Source organism: Lutjanus erythropterus, chromosome 12, assembly GCF_056507025.1.
Source record: "Lutjanus erythropterus isolate fLutEry1 chromosome 12, fLutEry1.hap2, whole genome shotgun sequence".
NCBI classification, from domain to species: Eukaryota; Metazoa; Chordata; class Actinopteri; order Lutjaniformes; family Lutjanidae; genus Lutjanus; species Lutjanus erythropterus.
This window is the reverse complement of record NC_139328.1, coordinates 16,142,998-16,166,943: the sequence shown is the minus strand read 5'-3', so window position 1 is coordinate 16,166,943 and position 23,946 is coordinate 16,142,998. Positions and strand designations below refer to the sequence as shown.

General features: G+C 38.3%; 1 protein-coding gene across 1 annotated transcript; it reads right to left on the bottom strand.

Moving 5' to 3' along the window:
* Positions 1–13,157: 13,157 nt before the first annotated feature.
* On the bottom strand, positions 13,158–22,138 carry gata6 (GATA binding protein 6). The gene is made up of 7 exons (XM_084731881.1): positions 21,985–22,138; positions 20,449–21,363; positions 18,910–19,082; positions 17,498–17,623; positions 17,296–17,383; positions 16,275–16,375; positions 13,158–14,042 (listed from the first exon to the last, which is right to left on the bottom strand). The coding sequence occupies exons 2-7, from the start codon at positions 21,302–21,304 to the stop codon at positions 13,881–13,883; spliced, it is 1,506 nt and encodes a 501-aa protein (XP_084588007.1). The 5' UTR covers positions 21,305–21,363; positions 21,985–22,138; the 3' UTR covers positions 13,158–13,880.
* Between the last annotated feature and the right edge of the window lie 1,808 nt (positions 22,139–23,946).

Below are 23,946 nucleotides of genomic sequence, written 5' to 3'. Positions count from 1 at the left end.
ACATCCAGAGGTAAACATGCTGACAGTGGTGTCCTTGTCAGTTCGACCATGTGACATCCACCATGCAGTCCCAGAAGAGTCTCCTGTAAGCTGTGGTGGATGTTTACAAAGGATAGTTTAGGTTGTAATTTTACTGTTAGCCTTCATTTGACTAATCTGGGAGTTAACTGACAGCCTGTAAGATGATCTGACCACTGGTCGCCCTCGTTGTTTCAGCAATGTAGCCACATTTAAGATCTGTGTTATGGGTGTGTTAACATCAGTGACAACTGAAGCTTCAAAACCCAAGTTGGCACGATTTTCTTTTAAGATTTTGTCAGTTTAGTCCCTTCAAAATTCCCTTTGTATTTTTGTAAATTAATCAAAAAATCTGTAAAAACTGACTACAATGGCTGGCGAGAATTTAATGAGCGTCCGTCCTCTGTTTGGGAGCCTGCCATGCGTCAGCCTGTTATTTATTTTAGATGCTCATTTGGTTATCAGGAGTTTTCATAAGAGGTCTCAGTAGAGAGACGCCCAATCAGCAGGCTGCAGAGGAGCCTCACTGGTCTCTTCTGTCAAGCTGCTGCATCCTGCAATTTATCCCCCGTCGTCGTCGCTGTGTGCCTGTACTGCTATCTTGAGCTCTAGATGTAAATTTATTACATTTCAAGACTTCAGTGAGCCAAATGGTGTTTACACAAGCATACCTCATCATGAAATCCTGAAGTCTGAGATGCAGCATTGCATTCTGGGTAGGAGGGGCTGGTAAAATCCCACCAAACTTCATAGCCTTCAGCTGATCCAAATGACTGAGACAGTGACTCATTGCAGATTTTCAAGAGGCAAAAGTTGAGCTAAACAAATGATACGAGTCAGGAAGGCATTGTTTCCTCTTACCTTTCAAGTTAAGCACAGACATAAACACATACAATATGCATGGAACATGGAAATCACCTGTCTCTGACTCACTTTAATGGTTTGTCAGTTTCACACCAGAACAATAGCCCTAAAGGTCAGGGCTAAAGATTTGTTACACCTATTTCCACAGAATTCAATCAAAGCAGTTTATTTCTTATCTAAAGTGTGAAAATGAGATAGATTGTATCTCACCAGCAGAGAAGGGGATCTATCCATGTATGAGCCTGCATACCTTATAGTTACCCTGTAATTACCCTGTAACAAAATGTAATAGGGAAAGAACTAACAGTGCTTTAGTTTACAGACCCTATACCCTGTAATTACTCTATAGTTACTCTGTAACTAAATGTAACAAGGGGGAACCAACAGCGCTTTAGATTATAGCCTGCATGCCCCACAGTTACACTGTAGTTACCCTGTAACTAAATGTAACAAGCATGGGCAGTTCCAGACCCATTTCACTTGAGGGGTACATGTGACACAGCTTGTAATAGTGCACAAAGTAACATCACAGAAGACATAAGATACCATGATTTGTAATTGTTACAGTAACAGAATCTGTTTCAGTAAATTATATTTTTAGTTACTTGATTCAGTAACATAGTGTCAATGCCATTTCATTTCAAGAAAATATTTTTTTTATTATTATTGTCAACTTCTGGAGTCAGAAAGGCCTTTTTTCCCCTTACCTCTCATCCAAGTCAAACACAGACGTACAAACATAAAACATGGATGGAGCATGGAAATCACCCGTCTCTGACTCACTTTAATATTTACACCAGAACAATAGCCTGAAATGTCCCAGCTAAATATTAATTACACCTATTTTCACAAAATTTAATCACCACAGTATATTTGTCATCTATCTAAAAACTGAAACTGAACCCAGTTTTGAGTCTGTTCGTCCTTTCCCAATCATGATTGACTTGTGATCATACATCACCAGGAGAGAATTTGCTCTCCCCGCTGAGACAGTGATTAGCATATTGCTTGTTGACATATGTTTAATTGATTAAAACAGGCCTGCTGTGATTTCACTGTGTTTTGTTTTTGAAGGCCAGGGTTCTGACAGAAATACTCCGGGAAGTATTGCATTTGGCGGCGAGCTCGGGTTCCCATACACGAGAGCGCTGAACTTAATTCAAAACGCCTTGGACGCAAGGCTGACTGTTGGGCTAGTAGGAGAGGAGAGATAGCTGTAACCTTGCATTGAACTCCCAGGAATCTCAGCGTACTCCTTGGATCACAGCAGCAGAAAATACAGCACAAGTTACATGATTTAGTGGCTGAGTTTCAAAGCCCAGACCTCTTTAGACAGAGGGCTTGGTAAAGAAGTAACTTTTCCATTAGAGAGCAACAGTTGCCTCACAAAACTGGCATTGTCTAGAAATGGGGATGGATTTGATAGTCAAATTGTACCGGGCTGTCACATACTTAACATACTTTACTTTGTTCCTGCAAATACACACAGCTGCATTAAAAAAAACGTTTCTACTGATGAGGGGGAGTTTACCGAGGACCAGTAACCAGCTGATCAGTAAGGAGAAGTAGCAGCATGTCATCATGGCCCCTTTTGTGGACTGATGTGGACATCAAATGTGAATTTATGTTTCCTATTGTAAGTCTGTTCGTTTCTACATATATTTTACTTTTTTAAATGCTCAAAATTAATAAACTTCCCACAATTCATCATTTTTCAGCCAATATGTTACTGCCATTAAGAGTAAGTTGGTTCATTTTTGTCATATGTGTAATAATAATTATATTTTCATGAGATTTTCATATGAATCAGTTTTTGCAACCAATGTTTTCACAAACACAAACAGGACAGAATTCAGGACAACTGCTTGTAATTAAGGATTAGTCCTGATTTTTTCAGGACATCTGGTCATTGTAATCAGCAACTCGTGGAGGGATTGCCGTGAAGGTTTGGGATGGCTGTGACTCAGGAGGCTGAGCGAGCTGTCCACCAATCAGCAGGTCAGTGGTTTGATCCCTGGCTCCTCTGCATATCAAAGTGTTCTTTGGAAACATATTGCACCATTAATTTCTCCCACTGTCTGTGCGAGATGTCTTGTAAAGTGTTTTTAGTGGTCAGTACATCAGGAAAGTGCTCTATAAATACAGTCCACCTACCATTTTATGCAGACATTCATGATCCCCAGAGGATTAATTCTGCTGACTTTGGTGATCCCCTGACTTTTCCTCTTGCACCACAATGCGGTTGTAGTTTGTGGTTTCAAGTGACACGTCACTATGATTATGTTAAATTTGGTCATCCTCTGACTTTTCAAGCACAGTGATTATGTCATTGATTCATTTTTTTCAATAGCATCAGCTGTATTTTATCTTTAGTGCTAATTAGCAAATGTTAGCATGCTAAAACACTAAACTAAGATGGAGAATATGGTAAAAGTTACCTGTAAAGTATCTGCAAACTAGCATTGTCATCATGACTCAAAGCTCAAAGCATCAGCTCAGAGAGCTGCTAGCATCACTGTAGACCATCAGTCCGTCATGTCTAGAAGAGCACCCCAGACCCATGAAAGATCCTATGAGAGTAATCATTTTAACCCAAACCATGAGCTTTCCATAACTCTAACCCTAAACCTCAGCCTAAGCAGATCTTAACTGCAGCACTTTCACATTATATATAGGACACAGTTAGTTTGCACACTGTGCAAAATGAAGAAACAACTCATAGAAATCTTGTGAGAGTTTCAGAAAGCTAGGGTTCCCATCTAGACACGACCCAGTCCAATCTATATAGAAAAAGAACTGGGTGGTTAGCATCAGCAGCTTTAGCTGAGTGAACACACATGGGAAAAAGCGCCACCTACAGTAATCGAAACCACACAGAGAGGAAATCAAATGAAAAGTGGTGTCTGGGAAGTGCCGTACCAGCAGGAACATCTCCCACCAAGAGCATTTTCTTTTTAGGTTTTGTGAAAATCCAGTCAGGTTTGAGCTTGTTTTGTGAGATTATTCTAGATTCCATCATGTAATGGACTTAAATAAGACTTTTAGAATTACACCACTTACACAAAACCTGAATGTTTCAGCGAAATTTCCACAAGACAACCCAAATGTACGCACGTTTCATTGTTTTCTAAAAGTGAAATAGGCTAGAGAGTTTGGTATACTACTCTACTGCTCTCTGTCTACAACTCTCCTTTGCAGTGACCTTGTTTTTGTGTGTGCTTAAGTGCTTGTTTGGCACACCATTCACAGCAGAAAGTTCCCAGCAGTCTGCACCTTTAGAGGAAAAACAGACTGAACAAACACAAAACGTGACCAGCTTTTTCACTTGCAGGCCAGGCATTTAATCCCGACACCATTTCATTTGTCTTGAATGTTTGCATATCGGAGTTTTATTTACTGTGCCTGCAGTACCAGACGCTAAAGTATTCAACTAGAGAAATATTTTTTCCCCGATACGCATGTACGTTTCTCCTCTACGGCATCCAGTCGTAATTGTTTGATGAGGGATGGAGGACATATGGACAACAGGATTTAGATCAAGCAGAGGACAGATGTTAAAAAAATGTCTGTGGGATCTCAAATCAGCCTTGTGTGGATGCAGCCTGCAGCCTGGATGACTGTTACAGTTAAACTCTGGTCCTTGATTCATACACAGGCTACATCAGAAATGCTTTGCTGTCTTGTCACCTGGGAAAATGTTTCTTCCAAACCAGGCCTAAAATCATACCGTCCCATTTTAGATTTGTGTATGTAAGATGTATGTAAGATTTACATTTAGACTTATTGGTCAAAATATGGAAAAAATGGTACATGTTCATACCAAATACTGGTTCTAGAAAGAGACTTTTGCGTTTTTCATGATTTTCTTAGCTGCTGTAGCTTCTCCTACACACTTGGACAGGGATCATGAAGTAAGCAGTATTCAGTTGGTTGCAAGCTACAGCCTCACCACCACTAAATCCTACACACTGGCCCTTTAAATTCTCAATATGTAACATTTCCACAGTAAAATGTCTAATATCTTATTTTATATATTTTGTTTATATACTCTAAGTATTTCCAACAATGTTGAATCCCAGAGGAAGCCATCATTTTATTCAAGGTAATGCCGCACTTCATTTAGTCACCTGTCAAGTGCGTCACGTCCTCTCTACCCACGCTACCTGCTATAATTTCTGGGGAAATGCAGAAGACACCAGACGATACGTCAGAGTGACGAAAGAAGTTGGCAAATGTGACTACATGCAACATGACTTTAATATTATTTCATCTCTGAACATGATTTCTATCTGAGTCATAGAAGATAGACTTTCATTGGCAATAATGGCTGTTAAGCAATGAAGACAACAACTCCAATGATCCCACACTACTTCACAACATCGTCAAGCTACATCATTTGTTATTGTTTTGATTCAGAGACCCATAGCGGTAGAAATTACATGCTGTGCTTTTAATATACATATTAGGACAGGCGACACGTTCTGTATGAGTGGAAAATATGGATAAAATTCTCTATCATAGTAAATAAAATTGTGTATTGCAATGTTATGATGTAATACACACTCTTTATGAAAATAAATAGACAGGAATGTCAGTGTATTGCTGAGTCAGCAAATTAAATACCAAAAACTTATAATTAATTTATGTAAAAATCATACATATATCCAATATTGCCATGAAACTGTTCACATAATCTAATATATCCAGAGATATTTAAGGAACAACTATAAGCATGTGCAGATCTGATGCACCAGACTATTACTGGCACCAGTACTGACCTTATGAAGCAGAAGTGTGGACACGAGTCACTTGACTCAGACTGAGGTCACAAATTTGATGACTTTAGACTCAACTTGATAAAAAATCAAGTAACTTGACTTGGACTGTAACATCAATGACTCGTGACTTCACTTGGCTCTTTGACTTGAAAATACCTGATAATACTCTTCCCTCAGGACGAGACGATATTGAAATGTGCGAGGAATCAATTCATTTTTATTCAGTTCCTGATTCAAGTAATGTAAACGCTCTTCATTCTCAGCAAGTCAGCTCTTAATTTCTCAGATCTAGTTTGTTTGAATCAATCTGACAGCATCCAATCAAGATGCAGGAAAGAGCTATGAAGAATTAACATTACAGTACTCAACTGGAAAAAACATGTTACCAAAGATAATGTTAAAAAAATTACAGAGGGACGTGTGACAGCTTCCAACTTAATTCAACACTTGAAATAGCATAAAGAACGGTATGTCGAGGCTACAATAAGTTAGCGAGCTAATACTTAGCCAACATTAGCTTAACAGCAAACTAACTTTGTAAATCAGTGTGGCTGGAAACTCACTGTTACATTACGACTTTATAAGGACTTGAAACTCAAGGTTTAGGACTTGCAGCTGGACTTGGAACTTGTCAGTCTTGACCTGGGACATTAGTCCCAAGACTGTGGACATATTTGTGATTTGGAAAACAATGACTTGGTTCCACGTCTGTTATTAAGTATCGAGTAGATTACTAAATAGTATACATTAAATTCTGTTTCTTCAATTCATGTCATTGTTCAATTTACTTTTTTAAAAATTAAATTTTGATCAGCCATTCCCAAATCTAAGAATACCATGGCCCAATTTGAAATCTGAAACTTTTAGTCACAGCTCTTATCAACACACGAGACAAATCACACCAATGATATAAGACATAAGATCCTCTCCGTGTTAATGTGACAGGTCACAGATAAACCAGTTAACTTGAATTTAAATCTTATGGTTTTGTTTTATCAGTTCCTTCTTCTTAATTAATCATATATATTTTAGAGTAATTTCAAACTTATAAAACTGAAACTAAAAAACTTTTTACTTATTTATTTTTCATGACCTCTCTAGGTCCACCTGTTGGGCCTACCACGGCCCGCACTTTGGGAATCACTGAGTTAGATTATTCAGTGGCTCACAACTCATTTTTTAATGCAACAGCAACTTACATAAAAATCATTGAGATGAGCCGTTCAGGTAGTCAGGTTGTGAGGTACAGAGCATTTGCATTTGGGAGGACACTGGTAGGGTTCATTATCAGGAAAGTAAAAGTTGGGCAGTTGGCAAATTTACATCCATCACTAAAAACAGTTGAATTGTATACAAATCACGAGCACTTAACAATTATTTGAATACTAAACTGCCATCTCAAGGCATCTCTGTTATTTGGATAGATAAGTGAAAGTTCAACAAATCGAACTTCCTCGCAGTAATGTGGTACGTGACAGCTTTTCACTGGTGCAGCTTGAGGTTTACCCTCAGGTTAAAGGGCTGTTGGTCGTCAGGGAACTTTCCCTTTTTCGTCACAACAAAGCTCTTTCCTTTTGCCGTTTCCTCCACGTTCAGCCTTCAATTACGTCTCCCTCTGTTAGGTCTTATTCCTGACAACTTCCTGGCATTCCTTACAACTCACACTTACCGTGTTCCACCCTCTGACTTTCACCCTTCTACACCACCAGTGTCATTCGTTCCAACACCCAACCTTCCCTGAACACACTCCCACTGTTTCTGTAATAAGTAACACTGACTATACTTAGTGATGTGATGTTATCTCTGTTTCACTGTCATTTAGTTTGTGACACCAGTGTCCTTACTGCTGTTTTATTATTGGAGACAGGGGAGTTTCTACTCATTACTTATTATTTTCCTCTGAACCTTCCCCTTTTAACTTCCTGTGAGTAAGACTGTGAGAGTTTATGACAGAGCAGGAGCCTTTATTCTTTCCTATGTGGATGTATTTGCTAACTGAGAAGGCGGCAAAATGCTCTGTGGACATAGTTTTGAAAGCACAGTTTGGCTTTCTATGAATCTGACAAGGGGAATAAATCACAGAATAATAGTCCAGAACAATAAATGGTTTATATACACAGGCTTTCTTTCTTGTGATGGTACTCCAGCTCGAAAAAGACTTCACAAACAGGACAGCTATCATGTTTTTGAGTGTTTTTTTTCTCCCTGAATGTGCCGCCGTGTCTGTCGAGGAAACCCAAAAGGGCTGAGTCAGAGATCCCATCTCTTCCGGAGGCAGGGCCAGCAGAGCTCTCCTTTGAAAGGCAACATGGAAAGATCAACGGGCATCTCCTGAGGGAGCCACCGGGCCATGCTGTGCTGCTACCCCATAGCCAAACAGCCCTGGGGCCTGTTAGTAGTCTGCTGCTTGCTGCTGCTGCTGCTGGGTTTGCCTGCACTGTTTACTTTGGGAGGACTTTCAACCCTGCACAGCCATCAAGATCTCTGTGTTCTCCTTATTTGTTTTACCTTAAAAAACTTTGAGTCCAGTCTGCCTTAAAAGTTGACTCAATTTGAAAGGTTTGAAAGCTGAGGAAATGAATCAATTTTTTTAGTCAAATAAACATGATAATAATTCAGTTGGACCTGAGAAAACATATTCAGTAAGTTGAATCAACAGCTCACCATTGGACACTACAGTGATTCAAAGTTGAATTATTTTTATCACGTGCTGCACTGTATGTCACTTCTGAGATTTGGCCCAACAATACCAAAAAAGTCATTTTGTAGTTATTCTTGAGTATTTTTAACAGTATATCAGAGGTTTTCTTTTCCTGCAACCCAGAACTTCAACTGCTACCAAAATACACTTTTAACAGTACATGTTTCTTTAGAAATTGGACTCTGTGAAGTACATTCATTCAACTCATCATTTCAAGTTAAAAGAACTCATCTTTATCAGTTCTGATAGGTAACTTTAATTGTAAATAAATTAACCAATTATAAATAAATAAAACTTTATGTGAAGTAAATGAGAAATGATGAGCTGATTTTCTGTCTACATCTGTTTCTCTCTTTTCTCCCACTTTTGACCACTCATTTGTGAAACTTTCCCACCAAAGCTGCAACTCTCTGACAAACATCATCCACAATTTACTTTCCATCACAGTACAGATAATAACTGTATGCTTGTCGTTTGCACCACTTTGCATGAACGTGGTTGTTGATGCGAGCCTCAGCTCTGTGAACATCTACCCCGATGAGAGCGCGGGGAGGATTTCTGCACTGTTGTGTTTATATTTCCTCCCTCGCAGCACCATGGATACCAGTCAGACAGTGCCAAGGTAGGACCACCTCATAAATTCACAAACCTATAAATATTTGCTCGTGTTTTGAGTTCAACACTAGTTTGCATTTACATATCTAAAGGTGGTTTTGTAATTTATCTACGTGGAAGCTCAAGGACTTAATGCCCGGTGGTCTCAGTGTACAAATTGTGTTTTATATAACACCCAGCAGCAAATGAACAAACGTTTCCATTTGCCCTTTACAGCCAAACTCCACAATTGCAACACTAACGGTGAAAAATAAAACTTAATGATGGATGAATTTTGGCTAAAACAAATGGCAGCATTTGAATAAAATGTCAAAAGGCTTGATCTTTTGCAAAAGAAAGTGAAATAAGTTCTGTGGATGTGGCCGTTTTGCAGTGTAGCACATTCCTCCACACTCAATAAACGCAGCTAAATCAATATGTCAAAGAGCAGACAGATAACGCTAAGCTCAGACATAAATCTTAACCATCTCTAAAATCTTTTCATGTGGTATTACTCACAGGCCATATTCGCTTAAGTACAGTAAACATTGTGACAGGTACTTTGAGCTGCTGGTTCAAGAGGACACAGGAAAGTGGATTGTGCTTTGAGTCTTCAGGGGCCAGAAGGAAAAAAAAACTCTTAAGTAAAAAAGCTGTCAGGAAGAATAAAGGCTTGCTTTAATGAAACATAAGCACAGTGTGGAAGCAGCCACCCAGAGAAAGATGGAAATATGCAAGCATATTTTTCAGTTTGAGATGAAATTTGTGAAACAGTTAGGTGCGATATCTGAATTTCTGAGAATGAGGAGCATTTTTTCTTTCTTTTCTTATCACTGTAGACCCCAAAACTTTATGTTCACTTGATATACTTGACTCATCCTGCTTGAGCTTGACATATCAGTGTACAAAATACAGAAATTTACTGGAACTAATCTTTTCTCATTAACTTAGCAACATACAAGTTTTATTAATTAAAGTTAATTATACTTAAAATTTCTAGAATGTGTTTTGAGAACACTGCAGACCTTAGAAGCATGAGTTCCTCAAGTTCAGTTTTTTGGCTTGAAATGGTGAGTTGTGGTACAGAGTTCAACGAACTAAAGAGACATGAGCAGCATATTAGCAGATTTCCCAGCATGCATTGTTTGAGAGTCTTTGTGTCAATACTGGAACAAAGTAGCTTGAACAGATGCAACTGAAGCAACTGATTTTTTAATGTCAACATGTTTTGGTTTTTCCTTCTCATTTTACTAAAATGTATAAAGCAAACAGCCGGACTACTTTAAGACAAATTACAGACATTGTGCATTGATAGCTGAAGGAACTCAAAAGTCGTAAAGTCATAAAAAATATGGACTGGGTTTTAATTTTCAAATGACATGCAAGAGATGCAGTGTTTTCACCATCTTCTATTTGTGTACACATAACATAGCAAAAATTAGTCAAAGCAATCTTTATTTTTTGAGTGAAATAAAGCATATTTCCCAGCATCCACTGAGTGAGAGTTAGTATTTTTCTGAAACCTTTCTTTTTTATAGTTTGAACAAAACAAACACTTAAGACACTAATTCTTTCATGTCAAATCAACAAGTTTAGATTTTTGGAGTTATTTTACTAAAATTTATAAAGTCAATATAGCCTCATTACTTCAATACCATGCATTGTTTGAGAGTTAAAACTCTCCAGAGACCCTTCTTTTTTTTTTTTTTTAGTTTGAAGAAAACAAATATGAGGGACACTTACTGAGTGTCTCTCATACATTTCCAAATAAGTCGTTTTTGTTTGTTTTCACAGTAATGAAAACACTGTGAACCACGATGATGGTTAGTGGATTATAATTGAGCCCCTGCCTCCTTACAATTAAAATTTAATGAATTGACTGGGACCTGTTTCATATGTTGTCTCTGTGCAGAAGCTGTTGCAGTTGTTGGTTCAATTTAACTTCAGTTCAACTTACATTTTTAACTTAAACCAGCTCAAACTTATTATTACTGTGCACATTAAAAGTTTTGGTGCAACCTGTTCACAACAAACTTTTAAGATGAGTGAATGAATTGGTGTTTCCAGTGTAGGAAATGCTTGCTTTGCACTAACTGGTCTTGATTTCTTTTTTTCTTTATGTTCTTTCCTCCCTATTATGAAATTATCTGAGAAGAGATTCAGTTTTAGTCCAGCCAGGGAGAAATAAGGGAGTTAAAGCACGGCCGTTATTGCCTCATACAAAAGTATGCCTGAGTAATACTAAATATTATGAAAGACCATATTTTATCCACAACTTCAAAATTCTGATTCTTTTTTTTTTTTTTTAAACACCGGGTAACAGTAAATTCATTTGCATCAACAGAACAATTTATTGGACTGAATTTAAATAAAATAATTTCTTTAAAAAAAAACAACAACAAAAGAAATGAAGCTAAAATAAACATGATATTTCAAAAATAAATACGTCCAGAAGAATGAATGACATAATGTTTTTGGATGAAGCAACTTGTGAAAAAAAAAAGAGAGAGAGAAATAACCCTCTTAAGCCAAGTCTCACATGTAACTTGTCAGATAACCCCGTGATTGATTGTTTTGTGGACTGAAATGGATTTTTAAGACTCCATCCAAAGAACTGCTGGAGGACATGGAGACAAATATTATGAAAAATCAAACATAACCCCTCAAATTTTGCAGGTTAAGCACAGGTGTTACTAATGATATTAATTGAGATCCCATTCCATTTAGTGTAACAGAGCCTCTCCAGTGAGCCGACATGCACAACGGCAGCACTCTGACTCTGTTTGACCTGAATGGAAGGTAGCCTTAAATAGTACCATTAGTGACACCTGTGTTTAGCTAATATTTATTGTTTAAAATCACATAAAAAAGGTCTATTATGTTAAACTACTGGGCCATTCACCATATTTACACGGTGGCCATTTTCCTCTGACGTCAGTTTCATGGTAGGAAGCTCAAAGCTGTTGACAAAAGGATAACGTTGTACTGCTGTGTTCCAGGTCGCACGTCGTATGAACGTACGGAAAGCTCACAAATTGTTATCATGGCATCGACTACCAGTTGATTAGCAACTGAAAAGGCAATGTATAGTGAGAATCTGGCAGGACATAAGGCCATATTTCAAGATAGAGCAACATTACCTGTTAGCTACTGTTAGACAACAGCTAACGTTAGCATTAGCCACTTCTTACCTAATGTCACTGTATGATAGTGTTCCATATATAAGGTAAAACAACATATTTGATAAACCATTAGCAACAACAGCTAATTCTAGCATTAACCACCTCCTAGCTAACATTACCATTTTAATAGCTGTTGTCTAACAGTAGCTAATCGGTAGTCAAATATGTTGTTCTATCTTGGAATATGGCCTGATGTCCCTCTAGGTTTTCAATATCTACTGTCTTGTCAGTTGTTAGTCAATGATTAATGCTAACAGTAACCACCTTCTTGCTAATGTTACCGTTTGATAGTGCTACACGATAGGACTGGCATACATTAATTTTTCTGTCGAGTAAATTTCTTTTCGTATCATGAAGTGGTTCAATGCTAACATTAGCTGTTGTCTCAGAGTAGCTAACGGGCAGTCAAATATGTTGTTTTAGCCTGAGTTATGGCCCAGTGTCCCACCAGATTTTCACTATCCATTGTCTTTTCAGTTGCTAATCAATCATTAGCCTGTGACATGATAATTTGTCAGATTTTCGTACGTTTATACGACTTGCACCCTGAACCACAGCAGTACAGCTTTATTCTTTTCTTAGCAGCATTTGAGCTTCCCACCCTGACTGTGATGAGAGGAAAATGGCCGCCGTGTGAATATGGTGAATTACACTGCTGTTAATCCTCACAGGGATTAGTCAGAGTCATCAGAGTAACATGAATTTGTTCAGAGGTGACCTCACTCTTGGTCTAATTTTGGTATATAATGATGCAACAGTACATGCTTGCGTTGTGAAAGGTACACAGTTTATAGTGCAGCGGACAGTCTTCTTCTGCAGTTTATGTCTTGTAACATAAAGGTCAGTGAGCAGGCTCGCAGTTATTCCGGGTGTGCTTTGTTCAAACAAGCCGTCTAACTTACTTTACATGAATTTTTGTAGCTCTGCTTTGAGAACAGTACCTTAATGCTACCCAACATTAATAAATCAATATCAAAAATTAGAGTTGATTTCAGTAAATAATTAAACAAAACCACTAGATGACATAACTTTTTTTATACCCTGTTTAAACCAAACTAGTTTCAGTCAAATACAGTAAGAGCTTTCAGTGGAAAACATGTGCAGATTCAACACTACTGTACTACAAAAACACTTACTTTTAAAGAAAAACAATTAGAAAAGAAGACATCAGAATGGTTTAACTTTCTACTCTATGTTGATATCTTTATTAACAATCATAGCCATGTTTTCAACAATGGAAGATTTATAAATATTCTTTTCTTTTTGATTCATAAAAGTTGTCTTGGCACTTGTGGCTTGATTCCAGTTGTGGAAAGAAGGAAAAAAAAAAATCTAAATGTCCTTAAAGAATACAGCGCTTTACGAAGAAGCAGTGGTATCCAATCAACAGAGGAAATCCGTTATGTACACGATGGCTTTATTTTTAAGAATCTGGTTCTGTGCCATGATGGGATGGGAGAAATAATCGAGTGCATGGCGGGTCCAGAAACCATCCAAAAGCAGACCACCTGATTGATCATCTGGCCTGGAGATTTCCTTTGTTTGCTTAAGGCGACAAGATCCCCAACACCAATCTGGAAACCAATCCCAGATATTCCACGCTCGGTTCAGTGTGACTCTCCACCCTGCCCGACTCTTCTTGCTTGAAAGAAACAAACATCGCCCTCCGAATACTTCCACACTGCAGAGCATCCAGACAGAGGGGGCCAGGGGATTAGCTGTCCTCCCAAAGATTTAAGATGTTCAAGCTAAGGCCATGGGGCACCAGGGTTCACCCCTCACTGAAGCTACATCTGATGGCTGGGACAGACCCACGCTGGTGTACAGGCCGTCCTGTCCCGGGTACTTCACCGCTGAGCCAGAGCCGGTTCCCTCCCCTGAGCTGGACAGCACAGACGAACTGACCTAAAAAGTCACAGAAAATAAGAATTACACATTGTTAGCCAAATCACATTTTCAATTTCTTGTATAAAATATAAGGTTTGTGCAAGTTTCAAAGGTAAATGTAAGACTTTTTAAGGCCTTTTGTAAGACCATGATGAATGCAATTTAAAGCTACTACAAGCAGTTATTAATGGGTTATGAAATAGTCTCAATTTATTTATTTAATATCTGACAGAAGATTGGCTTTTTCTACATATTTATTTATTTATTTATTTATTTTTTAGCCTTTCGCTAAATCTGAAGCAACCATGTTTTCATTTCATGTAAATGATCAATGTAATTGCACACTGTCCTTTCATAAATTAACCAAACCAAACTACATAAACAACAAATATCATACTGTGGACTTTTTATCTAAAGAAAAATCCTCTCCTGCTTCTTTTTAAGTGGCTGATGTAACTCTGCCAGGGAAAATGCACACACAGGATCATTTCATCTGATTTCAAGGAGAATCTGACCTGGTGGCGACATCAAGAACAACTAGAAGTAGCCACCAGTGTAGCTACCAAAGTATTACACTGAGACTGTTTCATAACCAGGTAAAAACTCTTTGTGGTAGCTGTAAGCCTCAAATTCCAATGACTAAATTTGAAACTTTTTAAGGACCTGCAGACACCCTGTAAATAAGCAGGATTTTTTGTTTTTTTTTTTCGGACCGAGATGTCACCACTGGGAGGAAAAAAGCAACATATTCTGAGCAATGTAAAGCTCATCTTCCTGTAATATAATGATGACACATTTGTCATTACCACAGAGCATCAGTCATTCTGCATGTGATCATTTTGAGCAAAACACCTGCTGTAGCAAAGGCTGTAATGCTTTCAGTTTCATAACATTACAGATACAAAAGAATGTATCAAGGCCAAAGTTTGATATTTAAAATCACTGTGTGGACGGTAGTTTAAAAGAAAACCCCACAAATTTTATTTAAGATTTTATTCAAATCTCTAATTATAATTTATTTGATTTTCTTTTAAATTAGGACAGAGTAATATATTAATATTATATCCATATCGTGATAGCAGACCAGATATAATCTTAGATTTTGGATATTAATTATATCGTGATGTGACATAAGTGTCTTTTCCTGGTTTTAAAGGGTGGATTAGAATAAAGTGATGTAATTTTCTGAATTTACCAGATTGTTCTAACTCTTCTATTATTTGCCTTTAAAGGGATACTTCACCCAAAAATGTAAATTCAGTCATTATCTACTCACCCTCATGCTGATTGAAGGTCGGGTTTATTTTGCTAGTCTGTAAAACACTGCTGGAGTTTCACAGGAAAACAGTGCTACAGAAGCTCCCAAACAATGTAAGTGAATGGTGAGCAGTTTTCAAACTTAAAAAACAACTGGAAAGAAACCAGAAAATGCCTCCATACTGCTAATCTGGCATAATCCAAGTTTCCTAAAGTTGCAACATGTCAAAATACACACACCCAGTTCAGATGGTGTGCATGTGCACATGAATGTGGCTCCAAATTAAGGATCGATAGTGAAGATTTAGGCAAAAAGAAAAATGGTGTAAATGACTCTTTTTTTTTTTTTTAAGTCAACTTGGCGTGTTGGGGATTTAGGAGACTTGGGTTATACCAGATGAGCAGTATGGAGGCATTTCATGTTTTTATTCCGTTGTTTTTTTTACATTTGAAAACTGATCATCATTCACTTCAACTGTTTAAGAGATTCTGCAACACTGTCTTCCTGTGAGACTCCAGCAGTGTTTTGTTAACTAAAAAACTAAACCCAACCTTCAATCGGCATGAGGGTGAGTAGATGATGACTGAATTTCATTTTTGGGTGAACTATTCCTTTAACCACTTAGTTATTATATCCATGATACTTCCTTATCAAAAATCTAATCGTGTCATTATTTTGTGAAAGCACCAGCAGACATCCCTAAAATATTGTTGCAGTATTGATATCAAGATATTTGGTCAAAAGTATTGTGATATTTGATTTTGTCCATATCGTCTAATCCTGTTGGGCAGTCAGTTTACATCAATGTATCATATTCTATAAGATCATAAAATATTGGCATTATTTAAGAATTTACAGGATATTATTTTAAAGAAAATGTATATTGAGATATACATAGTATATTTCAACATATCCTAAAAATATCAAGATATTATACAGCCCTACTTTGAATTCTAATGGAGCAGAAGACACTTCATTTTATTATTTCTTACCCCTGACACCTGTCCAGAGGGAGAGCTGGTTTTCGAGCAGTCTTCAGAATTAGATGAAGATGTAGATGTGGGAGTCATCGAGACGGGGTTGTTGTTATTTCCTGAAAACACATAAAATATGTCGTTGAGATCATATTACAAAGAGCAACATTTTGAATGGAGTCCAATCAATATATCAGGCAATAAGCCCATATTGGCCAATAAAAAACAAATAAATAAATGTTGCCAATTTATATATACTTGATGCTTTTCAGGTTCAAAGGCAAACTATGTAGGATTTTCCCAAAAACAAAGCATAGCCTCACACAAAAAAAACCTCTTGCGGTTGAGACCCCACCCTCTTTCCACACCAAATCTTCAAATCCAAATCTTACTTATTCTACCTTTAATATATTGCTCTATTTTTTTTCATAATTATTTATCATTTTAAATTCCTGGTGAAGTTCATCGTTTCAGTACACTGATATCATTTTGGACAATAAAGTTTTTTGTTAAACTGAAAATATTTATCCTTCAGTACAAGGAGGGCTGCAACTGATGATTATTTCCATTATGGATTCCAATTACTATAATTTTCTGGATTAATCAATCAGTTATTTGGTCTATAAAATGTCAGAAAATGGTGAAAAATGTTGATTGTGTTTCCCAAAGCCCAAGATGATGTCCTCAAATGTCTTAATTTGTCCATAACCCAAAGATATTCACTTTGCTGTCATGGAGGAGTAAAGATACCAGAAAATATTCACATTTAAGGGGCTTAAATCAGAGGATTTCAAATTTAAAAAAAAAGAGTCCAAATGATTAATCTATCATAAAAATAATTGGTGATTAATTTAAACTAATTGCATAATTGCAAAAAATGTGTGTTTATGTATATAAATAAAGTATATCTGCTGATATATCGATATTAGGATTACTTTAGTCTTTTAATATCGGCATTGGTCCGAAAACTCGACTATCAGACTCTAATTTGGATGAAAACTACCCGCAGGCACATGAGCATTAATGATCTATAACTCACCAGACGATCCTTTTGTTTTATTCAAGGTTTTCGGTTTTCTTTTTCTTGTCTGGATTCCTTCTTTCTTCATGGCGAGCGGCCGAGGTACCTGCAGATTAAACATTCATTTTGTAGGGCAATTAATATTTGGATTTGTGATGCACTGGTTAATTAAAGTGGGCAGTAAATGCGAAAGAAATGTGAAATGAAATCTTTGACTCACCCCGTGTAGTTTTGTGTAGAGCCCACATGCGTTGCACACCGGCTCTCCCTCCGCGTTTCTGCGCCACAAGGTGGTCGTGCTGGTTTGACAGTTGGCGCACGACAGGCCGATTCTTCTGGACGTCGACTGGAGACAGAAACGTAACATCGAATTAATTCATGATTAATGACTGGAACATTTCAGAGAATGACGTGATATTAAGTAACAGATCTCCCAACTCTTGAAGCATTTGTCTGTCACCTCAAATTAAAGAAATTGTTCTTAAACTGAAAGACACACTCCGCTAATTCAATTACAATGCGGCCATTCATACCCCATTTCCTAACGATAACATGGTTCCTATTATGATCTCCATTTAACTGCTATTTACGCATGGCTTTGTACAGGATGTTAATCCGAAGTTAACATCAGATTTCCTTGTAAAAACTGTGCGTAATGCGCGTAATGGCACCAGGAAAAGATTTGCCCTTATTGTTGGGCTATCTGCTATGATTAAATTACCCCACAGAGGCACTGAATGAATAGGATGACTGATTAAGTGCCCGATTAATTATGTTAACAAATAACTTCACGTAACCTATGGGTGGTGTTTAATCCTATTATATTAGTGCCTTCTATTTCGTTAAAATCAAAAATTGGAAAACAGAAGTCTACGATCTTCCGCTGCCATATGAACGCAGTAGCAAAAATAACTTCAGTTGACTTATAAATTAATTTGATTGGGTATTGGTTTGTTAAATTGGTTAATCAGTTTGCATAAAAGCTCCAACCATCCAACTAAAATGTCAAATATATGTTGTGATATTTTTACAAATAGATTTTTGCCCATTTTACAGGATCAGACACTGATAAATGAAGCCAGAATCTAATTTTAAATAAATATACTCTACGAAATCAGAACGTGCAATCAATGTGCAAAAATATATACAAATGTTTCATTTTACTTTTACTGTTACACACGATCTTAATTTTAACATTATATAGTATTATTTTGTATCTATAAAGGACTAATAATTATCTGATGTGTAATACTTTGTATACTCCTGTCACCTGCACAAAGGTTGATTTCTCGATATATGCTATAATTCTTTAATTGTGTTGTTATTATTATGCTATTATTAGTATAGTATTTCTTTTAATTTACATTTTTATTTATGGTTATCTTATTTTATCTCCATCTGATGCTGTTTTGTCGACTAATGACCTGTTCTTCTCATCCCACACGCGTCATTATACCGTTGACCCAGCTGTGTTAACCTACAATGACTCATAAAACTTGAAATGTGATCTTGTTATATCGCATCTTTCTGAATTGGACACTGTGAATATCGTCGGCGATAACCTCCAGTCCTTGTCTGAGACAATTAGGCAGGAAATGGAGCGGTTAAGTGATCCCCTGACTGGCTGCTTACCGTCCGTTTCTGTGGTTTAATTAATGGCCGGCTCAGCCCATTCATTTTGCTGTAAAGGCCGCAGGCGTTGCAGAGAAAGTGGCCCGTGCCGTCGCGCCTCCACAGCGGCGTGGAGATGGAGCCGCAGTTGACGCACTCTCTGCTCTCCCCCATGTCGTCGAGAATATCTGAAACTGAAGAGGAAAACTTCACTCAGCAAAGCGTAAAAATAAAGTTTTTAAAAATTAGAATCTGACTAAAGGATGCCATTTTATAAGGGACTGAATTGGTATGCCAGGTGAGGCAAATTAAATCAGAGCCACATTATTTTAATTTAGTAAAAATAATTAGAATATTTAAAAGATACATATGGAATAATTGTATTAAAACGACTAATTATCGACCTGACACACTTTTTTCCTTCTTGCAAAAACAAAAACAAATCCAAAATGCATATCTCCTTTAAAAAGGTTAAGGCAATAGGGATGGTGCAAAATTAAAATGCCTTTATTTTACATGGCATCAGTTCTTCAAGATGAGGCCATTTCAGTTAAATATGGAACAGTTATGGACCTAACACACTTTTTTCTACTTTCATCTTGTGGTGAGCTTTTTGCATGGGTGAAAATAGTATCAAAAGAAGTCTAAAGCGCAAGTCTCTTTCAAAAACAACCCAAGATACACTGCAGGGTGTGTGCAAAATTAAAATATCTTAATTTTACATGCTAATAGTCATTAAGAATGAGATGGTTTTAGTCACAGTTTGGTCACTTATAGACCTGACACACTTTTTTTCTTGTATCTTATGAAGGGTTCATTGCATGGATGAAATATAGCCTCGTCTCAGTTAAAAAACAAAAAAACAAATATACAAGTCTCTCTCAAAAACAACTCAAGGCACACTGTAGGGGTTGTGCAAAATTAAAATGTATTTATTTTACATGGAAACAGTATTTAAAATGAGGAAATTTTAGTCTGGCCATTTATAGGCCTGCGCACACAAATGGGCCTATTTTTACTTGCAGGAAGTGGTACGCACATACCCACTCAGACCAAATCCAGCCGGATTTAAAACAAGAAGAATATATATGTAGTATCAAATGAAAAAAGTTTGGGTGTGTAAATTCTTTCTGATCGTTTGGGCTCAGGCCTCCACATGGAGATCAGGTTGTCACAGAAGCGCACTGGAGTTCCAGTTTGAGCAGATTCATGTCTGAATAAAATAACTTAATCATTATTCTTCATTCCCAGACAGCAAGAATTTAAGTTATTCCAAAGGTTCTTAAATCTTTTCCACAATAAATGCACATCATAGACGGACACCCAATTTAATATGATTTTGATTTAAGGAATCCCCATTGCGTAATATTTTAGATATGAACATCAAACTAGGATCATTACAACGGTCAGACCCATGTCTTGCTCTAACTTTTTTTTAAGCGATAAAAGTTAAAATATTCTATTTCTCCTTTTCCTGGGGACCCCTTACAACCCATTTAAGGACCCCTGTTGGCCTCCGGACCCCAGTTTGAAAACCACTATGCTTAATTTGTTTCTTACCTCCGTTTGGTCCTCGGATCAGGGGCGCGCCTCTGCTCTGCAGGGTGTGCAGCATCGTGTTGTCAAACGGTCCTCCGGTCCACGGTGAGGGCAGCTGGGACAGCTGAGGGGCGACATAAGGAGAGTACGGACTCGCGTAGGTCCCGCTGAGGGGCCTGGAGAGGCCGTACTGGTCCCTGCTGCTCACGTTCAGCGTGTTAGTGTAGCCGCTGTCGCGGGGCGTCCCGTTATTCATAGGCGGGCTCGGAGGGTAATGGAACCGGCTGGAGGTGTGCGGGCTCCCGGTGCTGTAGGACGGACTCTCCGGGGTGGGCTGCGACCACACCGAGTGGCTGGAGACGGCGTGGCTGGGCTGCGCGGTGCCGCTGGCCTGCAGGTAGGACAGACTGGGGATCATTGGGCCCACCCTGGAGCTGGGGACGTATACGGGGGAGTTGGGGTTGGAGTGCATATAACCACCAGAGGAGGAATCATATCCCGTCTGGCTCTGCGCGGCGGCGATAGCCAGAGTCTGGTACATGTCGGTGGGGTCCACCAGCAGGCTCGCCTTGTGCGCTCCGCTGGACAACACCAGTTTGCTGCCCTGGTCTAAATCCGTAAAGAGCGGGATGTCCTCGGCGGTGGACAGGGTATTGTTGTGGTGTCCGAAGTGAACGTAGGAGTGTAGAGATGATCTGCCGTCCGAGCGGCGGTGCCCCCCCAGTACGTCAAGGTCACCCGGAGGAGTCCTCAGCTCGTCCGAGGCGGGAGCGTCCCTCCTGCTGTCCCCGGGCAGGTAGGTCTGCTCAGCCGGTGACCCTGGGCTGCTGGAAACTTCTCGCTTGACCATGGACCAGCTGTTTTCGCCCAGGTCCATCCAGGAGCACTTTCCATACACCGTAGGGGTTAATAAAAGTGGTCAGGGAGTAGTGCACCCTGTGACACAGAGGAGAGCAGGAAGAAAATAAACATCTGGAGAGAAACTCGCCAAAGTTTCTCCCAAAAGCGCACATCCACGTCTGATGTAAAGCTTGATTTCATCTTTAAAAACATCAGCCTACATCTCTGCATTTAAAAAAACCCTTAAACTCCTCATCTGACTTTTAATTTCACGGCATGTTCACCGCCTCTGTCTCATCTAACTCCAATAAAACCAGTCCACAGTGACTGCCCCATCAAGCACTCTTAACAGGCACTGGATCCGTCCATGTCAAATCTCTGTCCTCCCACATACGCACACACACACACACACACACACACACAAACACACACACACACACACACACACACACACACACACACACACACACACACACACACACACGAGAGAGATAGGAAACAAAACGCAATATGTCTTCACAGCAAAAGAGATAACCGTTTGATAAGACCCAAAACAGATAAGAGCCAGAGGCAGGCTGCCGGAGCGATAAAAAAAAAATACCCCCCAAAAGAAATGATGATTTCTGCGCTCACCGCCAGATGTTTAAACCAGCTGTGTGGCCTGGAGGAGAAAGACAGAAAAAGCAGAGACATTAGAGACGCTTTCCAGTAACTTGCCTGCTAGTTGTGTGCCATAGGTCGCACGCAGAGTTCCTAATAGTGATCCGCTGCTTCTCCTGGAAGAAGTAATGGGAAGCGTTGGTGCGCTCTGACGAGGCTTATGAGAGGAGGCGCTTGTGTTGGCTGCGGCTGCAGGAGGCGGACCAATCATGAGGAGAGAGCAGGAGCGGCTGGAGACACGATGGGGGTGCCAGCCTATGAACTCCTCCAATCAATCACAGAACTGAGAAACTGAGAGGCAGAGGGAGGAAAGCGACTTGATCAAGTCTGAGAGTTTTAATAATTTACATTTTTCTATTCACAGTACTATCCCTCATTTATTTGTTTTGCAGGTGTTGTTTTATGAGTCTGTGTTTTATGTTTTTCATTGATATGCTACTCGCTTTTTACTACAGTTCTGCATTCTTATATATGATAAATGACGTATAGATGGATTTCGTAACATCTGTCCAGATGAAAAGTAGCATCTTGACAAATTTAGAGCATTACTTTTGCACTGTCCCTGTTAAATTAACAGTTTGATATCTATAAATAAATAAAATAATCATGTTTCAGAGTTGTTAACGTAATTATGCTTTAGAAGGAGATAGAGCTCCACCATGTGATTCCTAATAATAAAAAAAACCTGTCTAAAGCCCTGCACTTTTTGACATTTTAATCATTACTATTAGAATTATTATTATAATATTCCAGTGTTGTAGTGCTGCTGTTTTGCTCTATCATGCTTGTTTAAATTACTTTTTAAATTCACGTTTTTGCTCAGACATTTATAATGAAATAGCAGTTAAAACTGTTTTTTTTAACAACTGAAAGAAAAGTCCAGCAACAAAATTCAAATTTAGCCAGACAACCAACACAAAACATAAAAACACAACACACAGACGTCAAGTACCTGGTCCAAATGCAAACTATGCTCAGGTAGATAGCATCAAACCTTTATCAGAAATGGACACCATACACTCATTTAAATGATTCAAAACCTGCTGATAAGAGTGTTGAGAAGTAGTTAAATACTTTTACTCAAGTGCTGTGCAGTTTTGGTGTGATATTACTTTACATGAGTGTTTCTGTTTTATTTGATCTTTCTAGATTTTAGAGGGAAATAATCCAGCACTAATTTAATCGGACAGCTATTGATACTTTCCTGATTAAGATTTTACATAATAATGGTCAGTTCACCCCCATCCTACCAACATATTTAACATACAAGGACCCACTGGGGGACCCCAACAATAAACTACTGGAAGAAACAGCCATCACAGTAAAATGTTCATTTATTCTTTCTTAAGGCATTATTAGTTGTGTAATTAATGTCATCTGAAGAGGAAAAACTGATTATTATTATTTTAGGAAACTTACACTTCATTTAGCATATTGTGTAAGAGGAAAACAGACAAAGCACATGAGGAAATGTGTGTCTGTCTCCTTCAAAATCACTGACAGAGTGGCCCTACACCACTGATCCTGAGATGATTTAACATGAACTCAATAAATAGTTTAATCTATTAAAAACTGATTCAGGTGCTTTTGGCTGGGGTCCAATACAATCAATACATAGGTATTTTTTGAAGACACATATTAAAACAGAAACTGAAAACAATTATATGAAGTTACTAGGAACATGAAATGATTAAAACAATGGAACATAATAACCGGAAGAAAAGAAAAAAAGCCCCAGTGAGATATGACATAAAGTATGGGGTCTGTGGTTATGATTAATAAAATATAAATAATTGTGATACAGTTAAACTATCTGACAGTATAAAATGTGGTTACAATGAGCTCCAGCTCCACCTACGACAGCAGTAACATGCTGCTTTCCCACGAATGCACCAATAATCCTGTAAGATAACAAGACAGCAATCACAGTGTCTGAGGGCATAAGAAATACTTTCACTTTTGATACTTCAGATACATTTTGCTGATAATACTTATACTTAAGTACTTTTACAGATATGT

Bases quoted from the DNA above. Each gene is read 5' to 3' on its own strand.
- gata6 (XM_084731881.1), bottom strand. From the start codon at position 21,304: ATGGACCTGGGCGAAAACAGCTGGTCCATGGTCAAGCGAGAAGTTTCC. The intron at 16,376-17,295 runs GTGAGTTATAGA...ATGTGTTTTCAG, and splicing joins TAAAACAAAAGGATCGTCTG to GAAATAACAACAACCCCGTC. The intron at 14,043-16,274 runs GTAAGAAATAAT...GTGACTTTTTAG, and splicing joins CCTCTGGACAGGTGTCAGGG to GTCAGTTCGTCTGTGCTGTC.